Raw genomic sequence first — 22,386 nt, 5'->3', positions numbered from 1 at the left:
ACTGCTCTTGATGCGCTGTAGGTACAAGAGAGTAAAACTCAACAAATAATATACCAGATGAGTGAAGGATTGTTGCATCAGAAGCAATAAAAAGGAATAATTTAAAATTGTCGTATAAAAAAGTTATAAAGTCAAAATGTGGCAGAAATGATATTGCAGCATCATCCATTCTGATCTTAGGAGGATAAAGGCAGGGTCGGTTTACACAATATGCGTCCTGACACAGACATAAATCATTTAGTGGGCACATGTGGTAAAATTCACAACATAAATAGCTGATTGAAAGATTTCACCCAAAAGGACTTCATTGATAAAATAATTTATGACAACACAATGCATATCATTTAACATTTATTGTTATGTTTCATTTATCGTAACTTTATCATAATAATATATATTTCATAATGACATGACCTGCAAAAAATTCCTCAATGTTTAGAAACTGCTTGTCAGGTTTGATGAATAAGTTCATATGGGTTCACTTCAGTGTAACTTACAGTAGTTACATGTAATCAAAATCTTTACATCTTAAATATTTTTGAGTTTTAGCACTCTCTCATTTGGTTGTAATTTAGTTGGCACTATATCCTAATGAAGGATTCTTCATATTGTTGTTAACATGCTCTATAGTCTTGAAAACCTACAGCCAATAGTTATCACGAAAGAAGGCCCTAAATAAACACCAATTACAGGCCCAGTCCCATGACGAACATGGGTATATTTGGTGATATTTACAAATAGCCAGCAAATATGAAAAGGCTTTATGAAGACTGGTAGAGCCACAAAGACCCTGTGCTGAAACGAGATGCTGGTTTCATTAGATAAAGTCTCCCAATAAAAGCGCCCACATCTGGCATTTGCAATCGCGCCATTGGTAAACAAAAATAACAATCAGCAAATACATGTGCCAATCATATAAATGGAAATCTTAATACAAATTTCCTCAAAGTAAACACGCCACAGCCCAACAAAGCTGGGACACTGCAATGCCTAGCAGCCCTTTCAAACCAACCCTCGCGACAGCTAGTGAGTACACAGAACGAAATTTAGTCATTGCAATGTAGCTAAGTCGAGCCCTGGTCCAACCCAATGGGTTTCCTGCTAAATAAATAAACAAAAGCTGGTCACGAATTCCATCTGCCACTTGCTTCAGGCGTCACTTACTTCATATCGTCAATGTTCCATTCATAAAAATACATTGTTTCACATGTTTCAGACATTTCTATCTTTGAAGGACATATAAATTCGTTTCGTAGACTTACGTTGATGATTAAATACGCACACACGAATTACTTCGCCGTCTCAGAGTCGATGCATTTTCCACCCCGTTAAATGAAGAATTCCATTCTCAATATCTATTTCTTACGAATCAGAAAGTCATTTTTTTAACCTATATGAAATATGATACAAACATATTTCTTCAATAAAATGATATGATATTTTACAACATTAACCTTGGACAATCCTTGGCCAGTCCGTGTTTACAGGAACCGACAGTCCCCTTCAACTGCGCGAGACTAAGCTGTCAAGTAAAATGTTTATTTCTATCCCCCAAATGTCTTACAATGCTGTTGTCCTGTTATCAATTGTGTGTCGTTCCTTATCATGCGTACGAATGGAAAATCTGGTTGAGAAAAAAACGCTGCTCTTCCACCATTTGATCGATAGCAATGGAATCGGGACATTTTGTTTATTATAAAACTGTAATGGCTGCCAAGACAAAATCAACAATCTTGGCCGGTTGCCTTTGTCCCGCTTTCGTCAATTTTATTCCTTCAATGTCATCCATTCAAGCGACAAGCCACCGGTAGTAACCATTCACTTTTCAAACACACTTCCTATCAAATTTCCGCGTATACTTTACGTAATCGGGGAAAAGTTCAGAGAGGACGGCTCATTTGCTATGCAAATTGTTTATCACCAGATGAAACCACGACTCGGCTAACAACAAGGCCACATTCTCCAAAAGTCGCCAATGTCATTCCATAAAAGTGACATAGAATAAAAGTGAATATTGCAATTTTCATTTTAATAAGAAAAGTGAATTTTCTCACCTTTTATCTGCAATGCCACGCTCAAAACCCAGCAGTTATAGTCTAATTTTCTCTCTGTAAGACAACACAGAGCGGACACATCGCCGCCGTAAATAAAAATATATCAATCCGCGCACGCCGAATCAGAGTAAAAACAACGGTTATTGACAATCTGTATCGAAAAGAATCATTATGTTGTATTTGTGAGACTCTTTTCTGTTACAAGTGTCCAAAATATTCAGCTTTTCAGTGATTTAATTGTTTTTGACTGGACCTATTTTCTAACCGCGAATCGACATATTGTTGTTCTAAGACGTTAGAGGGCGCCCTAGTGACGTCACAAGCACCTGCTGTGTAAACAGAAAATAACAAACAATGAGATAGTATGGAAATGGGCTACGTCTCTCGCACACTAATCGATCGAGAACCATGTTATTGCGAGATTTCGGTGGATATTAGAATAATTATGGCAAAACTGAAATGATAAGTAGTAAGCAGTGTATTCATAGATGGTGATTTTATCTGGACTTACAATGAATGATTTTCATATTTAGGGCAAGATAATGATGTGACTAGATCTACTTCTGATAAGTGTACCGTTATAAAACTTAAATCATTTTAAAGATTCTTAACTTTAACGTACAATTTGACAGCCGTCTTCGTTTTTCTTTCCCACTTGCAATTATAATATTAATAGATTAAATATCAAATAATTTTGAATTATTATGATGAGAGCTCAAAAGGTTAAGGTATATCTAGGATATAGAAATACTGCATATCACTAGTTAATGCAAAATGCATTCTCTAGTGAAACAGTAGCATTTAAAGCTCATTTTATATTCAAATGGCTGACTCGAGCAGACGACATTTTTAAAGGGACGAGTAGTTCTCTGTTGTACCGCCAGGTGGCGTTGAAGTTTGTCTGTGTGGACTTCCTCTTCTCAGCTGATCGTACATTCCGGTTTGACAATTTCGTTCACCAACGCAAAATGATATCATTATAATTTATGTACAGTGCAAAATAACCGATGGCAGCCACTAATCCAGCTGCAGAAAAAGATGACAAAGAAGAACATAAACGATTAGCACGATTTGTGAAAGGCGTTCATGCCGATCTCAGAAAAAAGTTCAAAGCAAGTGAGTTGACGATAATAAACAGAAAATGCTGAATAAGGTATTTCGTTACTAAACCAAATAAATGTTTGAAATTATCTGTTGGCCGGTGTTATTCCCCGTGTCAAACAGAATAATGCACATCGTTTGTGAAAAATATTCCACATTTTGTGTTGACAACATTGCAAATTCCTGTACAGTCATGTCCAGGTACGGAATCAGTAGCCCTTTCGTAGGCTCATTTAATTTATGGATAATAATAATGACACTTTACCATTTAGCTTCATACAGTTTGTACAGACCGTTTTGTTCTGTATGTCCTCCTATTGTAATGACAATGTCATATGATATAAAAACCTAACAGTATTTCCTGTTGCCAGTATTTACCCTTTTATCTCTTATTGATATCACTAGAGCTTGAAAGTTTGAAGACACTATGGCTATGGAACTGTCCAAGTCACAGATTCTCAAGCATATGATCATCATGTTCATGATGATTTAATTGAAATCATGGTTTACACTGCAGTCAAAGTTTCTCAACTGGAAATCGATAAACTTAATAACCCTTGCCTACATTTGCACTGAATGTCTTTAGCTGTTTTTGATACCAAAAATGTTTTACATCCTGATTTAATTTGAGTTTACATGGTCTGAAATATGCTGTACTATATTTGGTATGAAGTCATTAAATAAATTAAATCCACTAATAGTTTGTCCAGCCCTGTTTTTGTTATTGATATGGATACTGTGCAATTAAATGGGGGGGGGGGGACACAAGCTTGTTTTATTGGACAACTGTGCTATAAAATAAGCAGGCATGAATATCCCAGGGCACTAAGTACTGTTATACCACAGCTTCCCTGGCAAGGAGAAAAAAGTCGAACACAAGCATTTAAGAACATCAGTGTAATAGTTACCTTGTGTCACTACATGTGATCTTTGATATATTTGCATTCAGCCAGAGTGACGTTGTACAAAACAATCTTAGCATTATGACTGTCGTAAGTCTGTGTTAAGGTATGGAAGTTAATAATCATCTTAGTGCTTAGATTAGCAGAGCTCTAGATAAGCTTTTGGTGTTGTGGGTATTTTACCCATGCATTTTGAAATCATTGGGTATCAGTGAGTGAGTGAGTGAGTATGGTTTTACGCCGCTCTTAGCAATATTCCAGCAATATCACTGCAGGGGACACCAGAAATGGGCTTCACACATTGTACCCATGTCGGGAATCGAACCCAGGTCTTCGGCGTGACGAGCGAACGCTTTAACCACTAAGCTACCCGACCGCCCCTCATTGGGTATCAGTAATTCTGTCTGGGTATTCAAATTTCTGTTACCTACTAGTTTTTACACATGTGGGTATTTAAGTTAAATATTTAAAAACACTATCTATCTAGTCCCTGCAAACTGGTGTTGTGTGTGTTTGAGAGCTTTATAGGACTCAAAAATACCACGATACTTCCACAAGAAAGTGTGATGGCAAATGATCATGATGTAACTGTCATCGTGGAGTTTGGCAAGGTTGATAGAGTGAGCGTTTATAATTTCAAAATAAGTTGCTGATTTGCTAACCGAATACGCAGGGTTACTTCACAATATTTTGATGATACACACAAGTTTTATTTTTGTAGCGTATCTGTAATGTTCGTTGCGTATTTGATACATTTGGATTTTGTTTTACTGCGCATTTCTGCATTTCTGATGCATATTTTACGCAGATACACAGCTTATCTGGAGCTCTGGATGAGTGCAAAGGCAGTTAAGGCACCCAGATAAAAATAGTTGTGTTATACACTCTGATTTTATTCATGAAGGTAAACAATATATGAATATTATTATAGGCAAACCTTTTTTAACTCATCTGACTGCATAGACATATGTGGCGTGTATGCATGTTGCTATAAATGCAATTATCTTGAATACAACATTTAACCCAATTTCATCTCACCTCACCTAAGCAGGAATTAATACATGACTGTTGTCTTTTATCATTTAGACACTGTAATTTTAAACTCAGGGTTTTTACATTGATTGGAAAGAGTCCTTGTGTTTGACTTCATGCCTGTGATCGAACATCCTCACTACAATCTATCCTAGTGAAGAAAAGCATGAAGTGCACGCTTAAACCAGTGACGGTCAACAACACTGTACACCATACTATCATTTTACTTCAACACCTTTTGAAAATACCAATCAATTCATATATGATGACCAACAGCTAAGCACAACATGCATCCAAAACATCTCCTCTAAAACCTTTGGGTTTATAAAGCTGAAATTGTGTGATGTGATTTCAAACATGGCCACCAGGGCAGCCATATTCTAAATGTCATTTTTGCCAAATTATTCATTTTGAACGTATCATCATGACCTTTGAATTGCAGTTAGTATGTGGAATGCAGAGTAGCATATAATGCATGTTTTTTTGTGCATAATTATATTTATGATCCCTGTACAACCTTTGACCTTCACATATCCAAATGTGTCTTGTTTTACTTTATTTTCGACATCTCCTCTGAAACATTTGGGTTGATGAAGCTAAAGTTTATCTTTCTGATTTCCAGCAATGTTGTCTCATGATTCCTCACTGAATTTTGATCCTGTTATAAACATGGAATTCTGATCCTGTTATAAACATGGCTGTCATATTGAATTTGTAATTTTGACGTGTTGCTCTGTGATATCTGCATGTACCATTGTTAGATTTGATACACAGTTATGTGGTATGACTAACAACATGCTGTTTTTTGCTGTTCTGTGATATTTGCCACATTTATAACTTTTGACCTTTATGTGTTGCTGTGGCTGCCACGAGTGCCACAGCAGTGATGATGAACATGAGATGTTGGCCCTCTACAACGTCAATTATGCATGTATTGTTGTGTCGTCAAATGAACATGCTGTGAGGATGTCTGTTAAGTAGAGATTTCTGTTGCTTCTTTGTCTGATCATTCTTTGCACTTGTGTGACCTTTCTGATCTAGTAGGCCGCCTCCGTGGTCTAGTGGTAGAGCATCTGACCGGAGAGCGCAAGATCGGGTGTTCGATCCCCGGCCTCGTCATACCAAAACATGTTAAATGATGGTACTTGTTGTTACCCTGCCTGGTGCTTGGCATTAAAGGACTAAAACAGTATACTGTGACTGAGCGGGGTATTCATGTAATAATCTTGAACGCAACGTCAAACCCCATTTCACCTCACCTCTGATCTAGTACTATATTATAGAAGAATTCAGGTGAGCTACAGAGCCCTGTGGCTAAATATAATAATTGGACATCGGGATTATGTTTAAATGACCTTGCAGTTCAGGGATGGGATGCAAATGTTGCAATAGGCAATATTAAAAATAATTTATTTGAAAGTATGTTATGAAAACTGACACAAACTGTAACTTAGAGACTTTTTAAATTTTAAAACTCTAACTTTGAAGAACCTTACAGTTCAATATATAAGTATTACCGAAGTGGTAAAGGTCTGAGAACTGCATCCCTTCAGGCTTTCGTCCCACATTAAGCTGACACGCTGTGCTATAACTGGAATACTGTTAAAAGTGGCGTTAAACCCAACTCACTCAGTCAATCACCTTTGCACGCTGTATAGAGCGTAATGACCAGACACAAACATACTAACTAAGTATTGATTCATCTGATATCACAGGTTTACTGTGTGTTCAAACACAAAGGTCCACCATTACAACTGTGACAGCCGACGTAACAACAGCATTCATTTGGTGACAATTTTTTTTTTTTATTTCTTTCAATCAATAAATGTTAATTCAGAATTTTGTTGCAAATAAATCACACGTCTGTTTCAAGAATGATTTCATCAATAAATTGTCATAAGGTGATCATGTACATTTAGGGTTTCAGTATCTACTCAAATTACAGCGGATACAGGAATATGTAATTTTACTTGAGGCTGCTTTGTAGCAACAAAACCATAAATCTCTCAATGGAGTGTTGATAAATTATCAACACTGTACTAAAGTTAGCAGTGTTGGTGTGTTTAATAGGGATGATCAGATATGTCATTCTGTTTAAATATACACTTGACATATTATGAGAATCAGTTTTGTGTATCATGGAAAGGTAAAAAAGAAAATATCCCTATCAAAAGAGGATTTATTGTATTAGTAATCTTTAAGTTTTTACTGTTGTTTTGTCTCACTCCATTAATGTAGGGTCTGTTACACATCATCTTAGGGGCGGTCGGGTAGTCTGGTGGTTAAAGCGTTCGCTCGTCACGCTGAAAACCTGGGTTTGATTCCCGACATGGGTACAATGTGTGAAGCCCATTTCTGGTGTCCCCCGCCGTGATATTGCTGGAATATTGCTAAAAGCGGCGTAAAATCAAACTCACTCACACATCATCTTAATGGCTAATATAGTCCAAGCCTTAAATGTGGGTTTTTGAACATGTAAAAAGTATGGTATGTGGGATTATAGGCTGAAAAGGTCTGCGACTCCCAGTGCTTGCAGTAAGAGCTGGGCAAAATGAGGGGTTGTGTGCCATCATACCCCAATTTCCCGAGTTGTTGCTCTATCAACCATTGCCCCCCCCCCCCAAGATTTCTGTTAGTTGCGGGCCACTGTGAAAATAACATTCACTCATTTTTAAGCCCATGTGATGATCAGGGTTAGAATTTGACTTCAACAACTCAACCTTGTCATAAGAGGCGACCAAATGGATCGGGTGGTCAGGCTAGGTGACTTGGTTGATGGCATGGCATATACCAGCGGTGTGGATCGTTACTCACAATATTGATCTCTAGATTTCACCAAAGTGGTAATACTGGAATACTGTTCAAAGCGATGTTTAACCCAGCTCGCTCACTCACTCACTCACTCACTCACTCACTCACTCACTCACTCACTCACTCACTCACTCACTCACTATTGCCATTGATAAAGAAATATCATCATACAGATCAAATGGGAGTACTTTAGTAGCATAGACCTTTACTTACATCATAGTAGTGTTGAGTCAATTTTGTTAACTTAACTATATTAAGCCAGCCATATGTTTTTATGTGTTTCTCATCTCTAACCTCAACCAACAAGATGGGGAAGCTTTCTGAGGCAAGGGAGTTAACCGACTATAAAAGTCTAGGCTGGAATTTGGAATTTTGGTTGAACTAACAAGTCTATACATAGTCCAATCAAATTCGCATCATAAAAAAAAATCCTTTTCGTAAACTGCTGTGCAGATTTAGGTCGATTGCAGGATTTGCAAAGCAATTATACAGTCAACTGGATGTCTACAGATATTTTCCAAATCTTTTCATGTTTTAAATCAAGATGCTCAAGTATTTATTATTGATCAGATCGCTTTGACTGGGCATCACCATTTTGTTTGAAGCAAATGCAAGTAATATGATAGGTGGAATCTGATTGGTCAAGAGGAGGGACATAAAAGGGACATAACTCATAATAATAAGCACTGGTGGCACTATCAATTCACAGAATTCCAGCCTAGTTCGGCAAGGGTAGAAACTGGACTTTTAAAGTCAGTTAACTCCCTTGCCTCCGGAAGGTGGAGAGGGGCAGGCAAAATAAAATTTGAAAATAAAAAGCAAAAAAACAAACTGTTTTTCACTAACCGTGTAACATATTTTATGATATTTTAAAGTTTAAAACACTTGCTACCAGTCTTTAATTTGCTCTATGATTTAGATTGAGTCACTTTTCTTCGGAAACAAATTTTTAATACCTGTAGCTAAATTACGATTAAGCTAACCTGTTTTTTGTATGAGTGTGCAGTGGTAATAATTTGTAAGTAGTATTGTTATATCTCATGAGGACATAATGTTTCACCACCAAGGGCAAAATTGATTTGCAAAATCTTAATTAATTCATGTCAGAATGAAAATTTTGGGGAAAGGCGGGAGATGGGAAACTCAGAGATAAGTATGGACAGCCATACCTGAATATCAATACTTTAATTTCTGGCTAAGAGCTAAACCATGATACACGCAACCATTGTATATATTTTGTCTTTAAAGTAAATATTTGTGTGTGTATATATTTGTAACACTTTCACAAGTAATTTCATGCCAAGTATAATATGTAAGCTTTTTGTGTCATCTTGACTCTCTGCATTTTTATGGAGTAATGATCATAGTTTAGAGACATTAATTACACATTTATTCATGAACTGTTATCAGTATACAAAATTTTGTGAATAAAAAAAACCTTTAAAGTAAAATGTTTTATCTTTCATTTACATCCTCCAAAGGACCTGTATAGGTCCGTGCATCCTGTCGAGTCAAAGAGCTTATGAACAGATAAACAATATTGAGTTAATTTTGAAACCAATAGCTGAATTAAGATATTTATGACTGTACCTCAGATTTATATGTTGGGACTAGAACACGTTGTTTAAATTATGTTGCAGCAAAAACATGATTCAGAGTATTTTTGAATAAAAATCTCATCAAATACTCCGGATTCCTGTTTCATGTCAAACCCCGATTAGTTTGATATGATGATTGGTGCTGGAAGGTTTAGTGCTGACATTAGTTAATATTTATGAAATCAGGACATTGTATTGAAAAACTGAATATTTTATTAGTAATATTACGTTCCATTGCATTCATTCAGGAGCAGTAGGTGTTGGAAAGGCCATATGAAATTAGGAACTGCATCATGTCGTGATTGTGTAGTCAGATGCAACACATATTATTTTACTCCTAAATTGCGACCGCCCCTGTTGGCTAGTTGATAGAACATGTGTCCAGAAAGTGGAAGGTCATTCGTTCAATCCCTGACTGTGTCATACCTAAACACGTTATAAGATGGTAAACCCTGCCTAGTGTTCGGCATTATTCTCTGTCAAGACAGATGAATTAGTATAAAGTATGATCTGTCAATAATTCACTTTTTATCAATGTTCTGACGATGTCATGTCAGGGGTCGAAAAATCTTCTTGTCCACTCGTATTGACAAGTGGCATCATCTCCCGGGTTTGAAAGAATTAAACAAACACTCGTCCTACCCGATGAGTACATACTTCAATCGTATCAATTCATCGCTAATCGTTTTTTCAGAGGTTTCACCGAAGTGGTAAACGTCTGAGACCTGCATCACCTCGGGCTTTCCTCCCACATTAAGCTGACACGCCACGATATAACTGGAATACTGTTAAAAGCGGCGTTAAACCCAACTCACTCACTCACTCACTCTGATCGTTTTAAATATAAAATGCTAAAATATGTTTTCATATCTCGTACATTCTCAGTACTAATAGTATAATACAAGTCACTTTCATAATAATATAAGATGGTATACTTTTCAACTGTCTGTTAAAAAAGGAAATAAAGAAAGTGCGTTTGTGCAGCAGGTCTCGAAACTAGATATTAAAGGGGGGTATTTATATTTATTTATTTTTGTCATAAGCGATTTGCTACTGACACGCAAATGCCAAAGTGAAAGTGAATGACTTTGTGAGGGAAATGACTGATATAGGGCAGTTTTTAATGGGAGATGGTGGGGTTGACAAAAAAAAGATGATTGTATTGCCAAACATGCCGAAGAAACAATTTGTTTTCAAAAACAGATGTATGTAGATGTCAGTGATTGTGAATTATTTTGTACTGTCTGTCGTAAATAATCTCAACCCAAAGATTAATCACAGAAAATTGTAATGAAAACTGAGAACATAAAACTTGATAAATTTAAAAACTGTTGCAAGGAAGAGTAAAAAATATATCTTCTTGCCCTGTTTGGTTTAAGACATTTTGTTAGCCCTGTATGTGATTATTTCACAAAGTAATTGGGGGTCCCAGGCATAAAAATGGGGTCCCAGGATGATGACTGGACAAAAAGTTCAGTTTATATGGGAAGATGTTTTTCACTAACTGTAATTTCCTTGTTTGCATTGAAATTTAGTGTTTTAGTGAAGGACATCTGACATGGACTGTCAAAACTCTGAAATTATATGTATTTATATTTCAGAATTATTAGCGAAATAGAGATTTAGTTCCAGTGGTCCAACCAGCACTATACTTTTTTCGCCCATAGGAATATCACAGTACATGTTGCACCAATTCATACCGTATTCTACATAATAAGTACCCAGGGCGCTCTCAAAGATAGAAATAGGGGGCTCTTGTTAGAATATTATTTTGGTGAAAAACAACAGTTTTGAAAGATCGTAAATTTCGTGGTTTATGCTGACAGCCTTATATGTTTATATGCGACAGATATATTTTTTCCATAATTTAATTTTCCATAATTAAAAATGCATATAACATACGTATTATACACGAATAGATAAGTCCTGTGTACATTGATCAATCGGAAGGGGTGCTAATTGGGATTGTTCAGAAGCCAATATATCAGAAAATATCGCCATGGGCGCTTATTAGAGCGGGGTGCTAATTACGTCGAATACGGTAATTGGTGTGCGTACAGGATGCAATATTTTGCATCCTATTCAGAGTTGGAGATTAAGCATGAAATTCAAGGGTTCCTTGTCATTGCCTTTATGTGAAAAAATAAAGATTTTAGTGTCCGAAATACAAATACTATTGTAGCAAACCTCAAGGACCCCAGGATCCCCCTTAACTTAGAACACCGCTTTTGTAATCCTTCATTGTGATCACTGAGTCAGGCCTGTTTTATCTTTTTAGTTGGTTTACAGATTTTTACCCCCAAAAATCAGTTTAGTAGAGAAAATAATTTTGTAAAATTCTGACATGACATGACAAGATCCCTGGATGTGGCTGGAGTTCTTTCTGTAAAGTTGCGATTTGTTATTGCAAATTTGAGTTCACTTTTTTATTCTTATATAAAATGTATTGGGTTGGGCAGTGATATAAATATTTGTAAATATTGGTAATTTTTCTGATATCTTTTTTTCCACCATTCTTCGTATTTTGGGTCGGAGGAACCATAAACCAAAAAGAAAATAAGACAAATAGGCCTGAACGGCTGTTTGTTATGCAGGCAGCAAGTTTCTTCCATTTATCATGTCTTTCCTATATTTTATACAGATAATGGTGATTATGCTAAGATCTGGGATGACCATTGCCAGAACAAGGAGGTCCTGGCCCAGTATGCGGATGCCATGCACCATCTGGCGCTGGACCATTGGTCCAAGAAGCCAGAGTCACGCATAGACTGGTGCAGAGACACCTCCCTTGAGTTCTTCCACCATGGAGGGCTTAAGCAGGCACTCGAGAAGGATGCCAGGAAGAACAAATATCGGTCCAAAGATGAGAAGGCTGCTGACGGAACACAGGTACAGCTAGGTGTGAAGGAGGAAGAACAGGAGCAAACACAGCCAAGGACAAAGACACAAATTGACCCCTGGAATTTCAGCTACAATAAGATGTAATTATTGTTTTACATACAGTTTCCCTAGCAGATCTAATCCATATCAGGCTTTAGTGTTAGAAGATGCTCCTAATGCTCAATTTTTGTCTTTAGAGCTGACCATAGTGAGGTCATGCTAGTATCAGTTACCCTGCTTGTTATTTGTCATCAAGCCCCCATAACACTCATTTGTGTGGCTCAGACACTTATCTACCCAGTGTTATTGAAGGGAATCCCAGGGAAGAATAGGTCCTCAGTACCCACTGTGCTTGATGGTGATCCCGGGGAAGAATAGGTCCCCAGTACCTAATGTGCTTGATGGCGATCCCAAGGAAATATAGGTCCCCAGTACCCACTGAGTTTGATGGTGATCCCAGGGAAGAAAAGGTCCCCAGTACCCACTGTGCTTGATGGCGACCCCAGGGAAGAATAGGTCCCCAGTACCCACTGTGCTTGATGGTGATCCCAGGGAAGAATAGGTCCCCAGTACCTAATGTGCTTGATGGCGATCCCAGGGAAGAATAGGTCCCCAGTACCCACTGAGTTTGATGGTGATCCCAGGGAAGAATAGGTCCCCAGTACCCACTGTGCTTGATGGTGATCCGAGGGAAGAATAGGTCCCCAGTACCCACTGTGCTTGATGGTGATCCCAGGGAAGAATAGGTCCCCAGTACCTAATGTGCTTGATGGCGATCCCAGGGAAGAATAGGTCCCCAGTACCCACTGAGTTTGATGGTGATCCCAGGGAAGAATAGGTCCCCAGTACCTAATGTGCTTGATGGTGATCCCAGGGAAGAATAGGTCCCTAGTACCCACTGAGTTTGATGGCGACCCCAGGGAAGAATAGGTCCCCAGTACCCACTGTGCTTGATGGTGATCCCAGGGAAGAATAGGTCCCCAGTACCAACTGAGTTTGATGGTGATCCCAGGGAAGAATAGGTCCCCAGTACCCACTGAGTTTGATGGTGATCCCAGGGAAGAATAGGTCCCCAGAACCCAATGTGCTTGATGGTGATCCCAGGGAAGAATAGGTCCCCAGTACCCACTTAGTTTGATGGTGATCCCAGGGAAGAATAGGTCCCCAGAACCCAATGTGCTTGATGGTGATCCCAGGGAAGAATAGGGAACCCAGTACCCACTGAGTTTGATGGTGATCCCAGGGAAGAATAGGTCCCCTGTACCCACTGAGTTTGATGGTGATCCGAGGGAAGAATAGGTCCCCAGTACCCACTGTGCTTGATGGCGATCCAAGGGGAAAATAGGTCCCCAGTTCCTAATGGGCTTGATGCCGAACGATCAGCCAATTCACATGTAACCATCTGATGCTTGGTCAGTTCTTACAAGTATAAGGCATAAGGACCAGATTCTTTGATAGAGCATAACTGAATAATACCATGGCTTGGTTCATGCTGTATAAGGGGCGGTCGGGTAGCCTAGTGGTTAAGCGTTCGCTCGCCACGCTGAAGACCCAGGTTCGAATCCCGACATGGGTACAATGTGTGAAGCCCACTTCTGGTGTCCCCCGCCGTGATATTGCTGGAATATTGCTAAAAGCGGCGTAAAACCATACTCACTCACTCATGCTGTATCTTGAAATGTTTTCTCTATATATGTCTTTTATACAAAGGGACTAAAAAAATAAGACTGTATGGCAATCATCAGGTAAATGTTGAGACAGATCGTAAACATAAACATGGGAAAGGTGTTATGTAACTTTCAGAGGTATTTATAGGTTTGGAGTCACAGGTAAATTTGTGAAACAAGATTCTCTATCGACCATTGTGATAATTTATTTATATTAAATTATTGATTGTAAAGATAAACAGCAGTTTCAATCAGGACTTGCGATGAAACCTGGTCTGAAAGTAGTCCCGGCATGTACAGTCATATGTGAGACCCTGGCTCAGTTGGCACAGACTGGACAATTAGCACATCATCAACAAACATCAATTACCCATTTACACTGACAGGCTAGTGTTTCTTTAATCTGGGACTGATGTCCACAGCAAATAAGGACAACACAATATTCTCTGCATCATTCTGGATGTCTGTTGTTTAGTCAGCTCTAATGATTTACACTCAGGGTGTGTGGCTTGTGGACCCAGGTAAAATAACTAATAGTGAACAAACATCGTCACCTGGGCTCAAATAGGCAAATAAGCAACGCTGTAATGCTGTAAAACATCAGTTCTCATGTGTCATATGTCCAGCTTAATTATTCCAGCCTGACAACAACTCCTCACTGTTCTAAATGTCACACTTTATTTCCTACACTGAATTGTATACAAGTGCTTATCAAGGCAAGGAGAATGTTTTCAGGACTGACTTGTATTCATCACCTCCAGTACTGTTTCTCAATAGGACCATCTCTGTCTTATGTGGGTCGGCCAGTATCAGTACTATATCTAAAAGAAGAACATCTCTGTCATATATGGCTTGGCCTGTATGATTCTCTACCATTGGCACAACCTCTATGTAATATAAGTACTAATTCTTAAAGTAGGACCATCTCTGTCTTTTATGGGCTTGCCTGTGTATTTCTCTGCCATTAGAATAACCAATGTCTAGTATCAGTACTTTCTCTTAACGTTCAATATTGCCAGACACCTGCAGGACCCAAGCACTATCACGACCCCATGTCACCACTCCTTGTCTCAATCTCTTGTCACCATCCCTTGTCACCATACCTTGTCACCATCCCTTGTCACCATCCCGTGTCACCATCCCTTGTCACCACCCCTTGTCACCATCCCTTGTCACCACCCCTTGTCACCATCCCTTGTCACCATCCCTTGTCACCATCCCTTGTCACCACTCCCTGTCACCATCCCTTGACACCACTCCCTGTCACCATCCCTTGTCACCACTCCCTGTCACCATCCCTTGTCACCACTCCCTGTCACCATCCCTTGTCACCACTCCCTGTCACCATCCCTTGTCACCACTCCCTGTCACCATCCCTTGTGACCATCCCGTGTCACCATCCCTTGTCACCACCCCTTGTCACCAACCCATGTCACCATCCCTTGTCACCAACCCATGTCACCATGCCTTGTCACCACTGCATGTCACCATCCCTTGTCACCACCCCATGTCACATCCCTTGTCATCACTCCATGTCACCACCCTTGTCACCACTACTTGTCACCTTCCCTTGTCACCACCCTTGTCACCACCCTTGTCACCACTACTTGTCACCTTCCCTTGTCACCACCCTTGTCACCATCCCTTGTCATGATCCCTTGTCACCACCCTTGTCACCACTCCTTGTCACCACTCCCTGTCACCATCCCTTGTCACCATCCCTTGTCACCAACCCGTGTCACCATCCCTTATCACCACTGCATGTCACCATCCCTTGTCACCACCCCATGTCACATCCCTTGTCACCACTACTTGTCATCACTCCATGTCACCACCCTTGTCACCATTACTTGTCACCTTCCCTTGTCACCACCCTTGTCACCAACCTTGTCACCTTCCCTTGTCACCACCCTTGTCACCATCCCTTGTCATGACCCCTTGTCACCACCCCTGTCACCACTATTTGTCACCTTCCCTTGTCACCACTACTTGTCACCTTCCCTTGTCACCACTACTTGTCACCTTCCCTTGTCACCACCCTTGTCACCACTACTTGTCACCTTCCTTTGTCACCTTCCTTTGTCACCTCTACTTGTCACCTTCCCTTGTCACCACTACTTGTCACCTTCCCTTGTCACAACTACTTATCACCTTCCCTTGTCACCACTACTTGTCACCTTCCCTTGTCACCACTACTTGTCACCTTCCTTTGTCACCTTCCCTTGTCACCACTACTTGTCACCTTCCTTTGTCACCTTTCTTTGTCACCTCTACTTGTCACCTTCCTTTGTCACCTCTACTTGTGACCATCTCTTGTCACCACTACTTATCATCACTCCATGTCACCACCCTTGTCACCACTACTTGTCACCTTCGGGGCGGTCGGGTAGCCTAGTGGTTAAAGTGTTCACTCGTCACGCCGAAGACCCGGGTTCGATTCCCGACATGGGTACAATGTGTGAAGCCCATTTCTGGTGACCCCCGCCGTGATATCGCTGGAATATTGCTAAAAGCGGCGTAAAACCATACTCACTCACTGACTCACTTGTCACCTTCCCTTGTCACCACCCTTGTCACCACAACTTGTCACCACCCTTGTCACCACTACTTGTCACCACCCTTGTCACCACCCTTGTCACCACTACTTGTCACCTTCCCTTGTCACCACTACTTGTCACCACTACTTGTCACCACTACTTGTCACCACTCCATGTCACCACCTTTGTCATCAACACTGTAACCACCCCTTGTCACCAACCGTTGTCACCAACCGTTGTCACCAACCGTTGTCACCAACCGTTGTCCATACCCCTTGTCACCAACACTCTCTCATCAAAAGCCACGTAACACGCAAGCCTATGTCGAGTCCACATTCCATGTTATTTTTTATTATGAAAGAACATCTGTGGTTACAACATAGGAGCTTATCACAAATACTATCTGCCCCAGTGATCCATTAACCCAGGAATACCAAGGACATGTCTGTCACAGATGGGCTAGTCAGAGCAGTAAGGACATCCCTGGCAGCACTTGTAGATTTATCTGGTTGACTTGGGCAGCCCCTATGGAGATTCCAGGAAATATATACATTGTTAGTGCAAAAGAATAACCCGTCTAGATTACCCATCGAAACAGGTCCCGAAATCCCATGCTTGTCTCCCTGTGGGGTTTCCAAGGGAGAATAGGTCCCCAGTATCCCATGCTTGTGTCAATGTGGGTATTACGAGGAAGAATAGGTCCCCAGTATCCCATGCTTGTCTCCCTGTGGGGTTTCCAAGGGAGAATAGGTCCCTAGTATCCCATGCTTGTGTCCATGTGGGTATTACGAGGAAGAATAGGTCCCTAGTATCTCATGCTTGTGTCCATGTGGGTATTACGAGGAAGAATAGGTCCCTAGTATCCCATGCTTGTGTCCATGTGGAGATTCCAAGGAAGAATAGGCCCCCAGTATCCCATGCATGTCTCTGTGTGGGTATTACGAGGAAGAATAGGTCCCCAGTATCCCATGCTTGTGTCCATGTGGAGATTCCAAGGAAGAATAGGCCCCCAGTATCCCATGCATGTCTCTGTGTGGGTATTACGAGGAAGAATAGGTCCCTAGTATCTCATGCTTGTGTCCATGTGGGTATTACGAGGAAGAATAGGTCCCCAGTATCCCATGCTTGTGTCCATGTGGGTATTACGAGGAAGAATAGGTCCCCAGTATCCCATGCATGTCTCTGTGTGGGTATTACAAGGAAGAATAGGTCCCTAGTATCTCATACTTGTCCCTGTGGAGATTCCAAGGAAGAATATGTCCCCAGTATCCCATGCTTGTCTCCATGTGGGTTTTACGAGGAAGAATAGGTCCCCAGTATCCGATGCTTGTCTCCATGTGGGTTTTACGAGGAAGAATAGGTCTCCAGTATACCATGATTGTCTCCGTGTGGGTTTTACGAGGAAGAATAGGTCCCCAGTATCCGATGCTTGTCTCCATGTGGGTTTTGCGAGGAAGAATAGGTCTCCAGTATACCATGCTTGTCTCTCTGTGGAGATTCCAAGGAATAATAGGTCCCCAGTATCCCATGCTTGTCTCTCTGTCGAGATTCCAGAAAGAATAGGCCCCCAGTATTCCATGCTTGTCTTCATGGCGGTCAGGCATGGTGACTTAGCTGATAAGAGGGAGTGGGATAGTCTTGTGTTTATTGCCTGGCATCCCAGAGATTCAGGTTCAATTCTCTAGGGGGCACGATTTGCCCAGTCGTCTTTGCCCACGACTTGCTCTTCAGGATGGCATCCCTTAGGCGTAACTTGTTTTGTTTGTTTGTTGTTTAACGCCGCACTCAGCAATATTCCCAGCATATAACAGCAGTCTGTCTGGTGCACACTCGCTTACTTACAATCAATATCCTGTTACCTAATATTATGGGTTCAAATCCCAGATAGCCCCAATCATGTTTCTAGGTTAGTCAGCAACATACCCGTGCATGCTTGTGGGTTTCATCAAAGTGATAAATTTTGAACACCAACAACCTTTTTAGGCTTTCAAGCTGTCACATTATAATAAATAGAAATACTGTTCAAAACAGTGTGAAACAAAACTCAACACCTGGTTTCTATGTGTCGAGCCAGTTCTTGGTTTCCCTCAGCAACAAACATCATAAAACAATACTTATTCACTCAAATGTTATTAAAAAAACTTAGTGTATCTTATCTGTTGATGTAAAGTTTATGTAGTTAACTAATTTGAGAATATTATAAGCTGATGCTCCATACATGCAAGGCTACTTTAGTTAGGAAATAGCCTGTTTATTCTGTTTACTAATTACCTGTATGTTTGCTTCTGCCATTGTTTACCTGGCAAACAGAATGGGGTTGTCGGCGTGTCATTAAGCACTATGTCACGTTATACACAACATTGCCGTCAACACCCGACATCCTATTTGCCTATCCTATATGTACATCTATCCATACGGGCAAGAAATAAGTTTTCCAAAGCAAAACATTCGGCTTAACAAACACAGATTCTTTCAGTTTCTGTCTTTCACTAATTGTATGCAAGCAAGAAGCTTTGAACGACTTACTGGGTTTGTTAAGCAAATGAAATTTGTAAATATTGAACTGTGAATTAAAATGAAAGCTTGTTGACACTTATCATTTACAATTCTCCTCTGATGAATGAAACTGAAAGAACATGTCGTTTGAACTCTTAATTCAACTAAATCTTGAAATCTAGATGTAGCATGTCAGCAAACTATTTCGGCCCAGAATACCTCTTTGCGATGTCCCTGTGGGCTTTCATGCTGAAATAAATCTCTAATATCACATGCTTGTCTTTGTAGCTTACTAATGAGATTCACTGACACTCACTCACTCACTCACTCACTCACTCACTCACTCACTCACTCACTCACTCACTCACTCTACCACTCACTCAACCACTCACTCTACCACTCACTCAACCACTCACTCAACCACTCACTCAACTACTCACTCAACCACTCATTCAACCACTGAACCACTCAAGCACCTCACTCTCACTATATAAAAAGTCCCTACAATAGTATGCATGTTATATTAAATTCTTCCAAGTAACAAATTAATGGCTACACTGAACTGCTTTTTCACCCCAAACTGACCTAAAAGTCCATATATTCTTATGTGGATAACACACTGTCAAACTCCATGTTGGTGAATGGTGAATCAAACGTGTAATTCACTCATTACCACTGCAGTACACTTACAGTTGAACCTTGATTACCTACTGTTATTACAATCAGCGCAGAGTCAATCAATACTCACACCAGTTGTAAGCACAGCTATGTTTTCACAGCTGATGTTGCAGCCCTTGTGCAGCCAGTATATGGTATTTATGTATTAATGTACATGTTGTTAATTTCCAAATTATCAACTGTCATTAATGTTGTAGATGTTTATTACAAGCAATGTCTAACAATCTCGGGTAACACGGGTGGCCCAGTCATCTAAGGCTCCGCGATTTGCTGTGCAGAGTTGCGTCCCATGGACATGCCAGAAATCTATGATTGTGGGTTCGAATCTCGGTTCGCCCTGATTATGTTTCTTGGTATGTCAGCACCATACCCGTGCTTGTTGGTTTTCACCAAAGTGGTAAATGTCTGACACCTGCATCACTTCGGGCTTTCCTCCCACATTAAGCTGACACGCCGTGATATAACTGGAATACTGTTTAAAGCAGTGTTAAACCCAACTCACTCACTCACTCACTCACTCACTCACTCACTCACTCACTCACTCACTCACTCACTCACTCACTCACTCACTCACTCACTCACTCACTCACTCACTCACTCACTCACTCACTCACTCACTCACTCACTCACTCACTCACTCACTCACTCACTCACTCACTCACTCACTCACTCACTCACTCACTCACTCACTCACTCACTCACTCACTCACTCACTCACTCACTCACTCACTCACTCACTCACTCACTCACTCACTCACTCACTCACTCACTCACTCACTCACTCACTCACTCACTCACTCACTCACTCACTCACTCACTCACTCACTCACTCACTCACTCACTCACTCACTCACTCACTCACTCACTCACTCACTCACTCACTCACTCACTCACTCACTCACTCACTCACTCACTCACTCACTCACTCACTCACTCACTCACTCACTCACTCACTCACTCACTCACTCACTCACTCTAACAATCTCATTTAGCAAGTCGGCTGTTATCTTAATCCCCCCGGTTCTGTCCTCCGTCCATTTTCTGTTCCCGTTCCCAGTTGAATATTTCCTGTGGGAACTTACTACATGTATACAGATCAGTCTAATGGTGAACTGGTGCCTTTTATTGTGTTTTTTTAAAAAATGTTTTTATATGTTTCATGTTTTCATGACAACAAGTTTGACTTTGAAATGAAGGTAGAGCTTATTTCAGGAGCAGAACTCCAAAACCATTGAATATTTCTTGATGAATCTGCTACTTGCTTTTCAGTTCTAGTCTAGTGATGAACTAGTGCCTTTTTATGAAATTATACCTTAATGACGACAAGTTGAATCTATACTGAAAATGGTGGTAGTATAGTGCTTGTTTCCAGAGCAGAACTCCAAAACCGTTGAATATGTCTTGATGAAACATGCTATGCAGATCAGTCTAGTGATGAACTGGTTGCCTTTTGATGACTTGGGATTTAAATTTTTTTAAATTATGTATATTTTCGTGATGACAATGTGGATTTGTACTTAAAATGAGGGTAGTGCCCCATTCCAGAGCAGAACTCCAAAGCCGTTGAATATGTCTTGATGAAACTTGTCATACAGGTCAGTCTAGTGGACTGGTCCCTTTTGATGATTGGGGATTTTTTTAAGACATGGACAGCATTATTTTGTTTCTCCACTTAACTTGGCATGTAGACCAATAAGTCAGCTATACACTTTCTCTAGTCAATTTGTTGAAAATAATACGTCTGTAGAAAATATTTATATGGATAAACTGGAACTTTAGAATAATACTGATCATGACACATGGTGATCTGGAAATATGTGGAAATGTCCCTTTTATAGCAGAGAAGGGAAAATTGTAATTTAGTTACTACTCTTTGATCCTTTAGATAACCATTTCATTGCAGTGTCACAATAACTTTTAGATGTCTCTTAGCAGTCATGTTGCTCATTTCCTCAAACTCTATCAAGGACTTGTTGAACAAAGGTATCCAATGGCAATGAGTCAAAAGTAAAGTATAAGTAGCCAAACTCTGTTTCCGAATTGCACCAGATCAGGGGTGGGTGGGATATGTCATTAACTCTTGTGTGATAGAGTGTCACTGGGATGGCCAACTCGTGACATCGCCAGTTTCTGGGGTACCATATTTGCCATATTAAGTACCCCCCTCAAAACAGCTCCCCCTGTCCCCCTTCTATACCAATCTGTAGGTCATCTGTAAGTCATCTGTAAGTATGTGCTAGGTCCATAGATTTACATGACACTCTGTATCTCCTTGTGTATGTTACAATTTATTTACAGAAAACAGTAGTGTAGAAGGGGAATATGATTGCATCATAGCTAGTATTGAAAACGTTTTAGTCTTTATGAAGTTTGTCCTCTGCTCCCAATCTTTGACAAATTTAACTTTTTTATGGTTTCAAGACACACGCACGCACCCACATACCCACGTACGCACGCACCCAATGCAGAAAGCAGTTAAGAAACTGTTACAGTTAATGATATGGATTTGAGTACTACATTTGTAATAGGTTCAAGCTCACCAGGCCTTGATGAATTTAGACAGTTATGTACATTTCTTTCAATACTAATTGAAATAGTAATAATGTACATAGTAATGATCACCTATTTAA

The 22,386-nt window shown here is 40.2% G+C and overlaps 2 protein-coding genes across 2 annotated transcripts in view; one reads left to right on the top strand and one right to left on the bottom strand.

Moving 5' to 3' along the window:
- Positions 1–2,188, bottom strand: part of LOC124145860 (forkhead box protein P1-like) — an 84,259-nt gene extending 82,071 nt beyond the window's left edge. Inside the window, exon 1 of the mRNA XM_048383188.1 lies at positions 2,055–2,188. The gene's annotated coding sequence lies outside the window, so the exon portion shown is untranslated. The remainder of the gene's footprint in view (positions 1–2,054) is intronic.
- Positions 2,189–2,970: 782 nt separating this feature from the next.
- LOC124145931 (S-adenosylmethionine sensor upstream of mTORC1-like) overlaps positions 2,971–22,386 on the top strand; it is a 32,355-nt gene continuing 12,939 nt past the window's right edge. The window contains exons 1-2 of the mRNA XM_046515912.2: positions 2,971–3,170; positions 12,140–12,479. Of these exons, the coding sequence (XP_046371868.2) occupies positions 3,062–3,170; positions 12,140–12,479 (449 nt within the window). The 5' untranslated portion in view covers positions 2,971–3,061. The remainder of the gene's footprint in view (positions 3,171–12,139; positions 12,480–22,386) is intronic.

Source organism: Haliotis rufescens, unplaced genomic scaffold (assembly GCF_023055435.1).
Source record: "Haliotis rufescens isolate VD_foot unplaced genomic scaffold, xgHalRufe1.0.p SCAF_45, whole genome shotgun sequence".
NCBI classification, from domain to species: Eukaryota; Metazoa; Mollusca; class Gastropoda; order Lepetellida; family Haliotidae; genus Haliotis; species Haliotis rufescens.
This window is presented reverse-complemented; position numbering and strand designations above follow the sequence as displayed.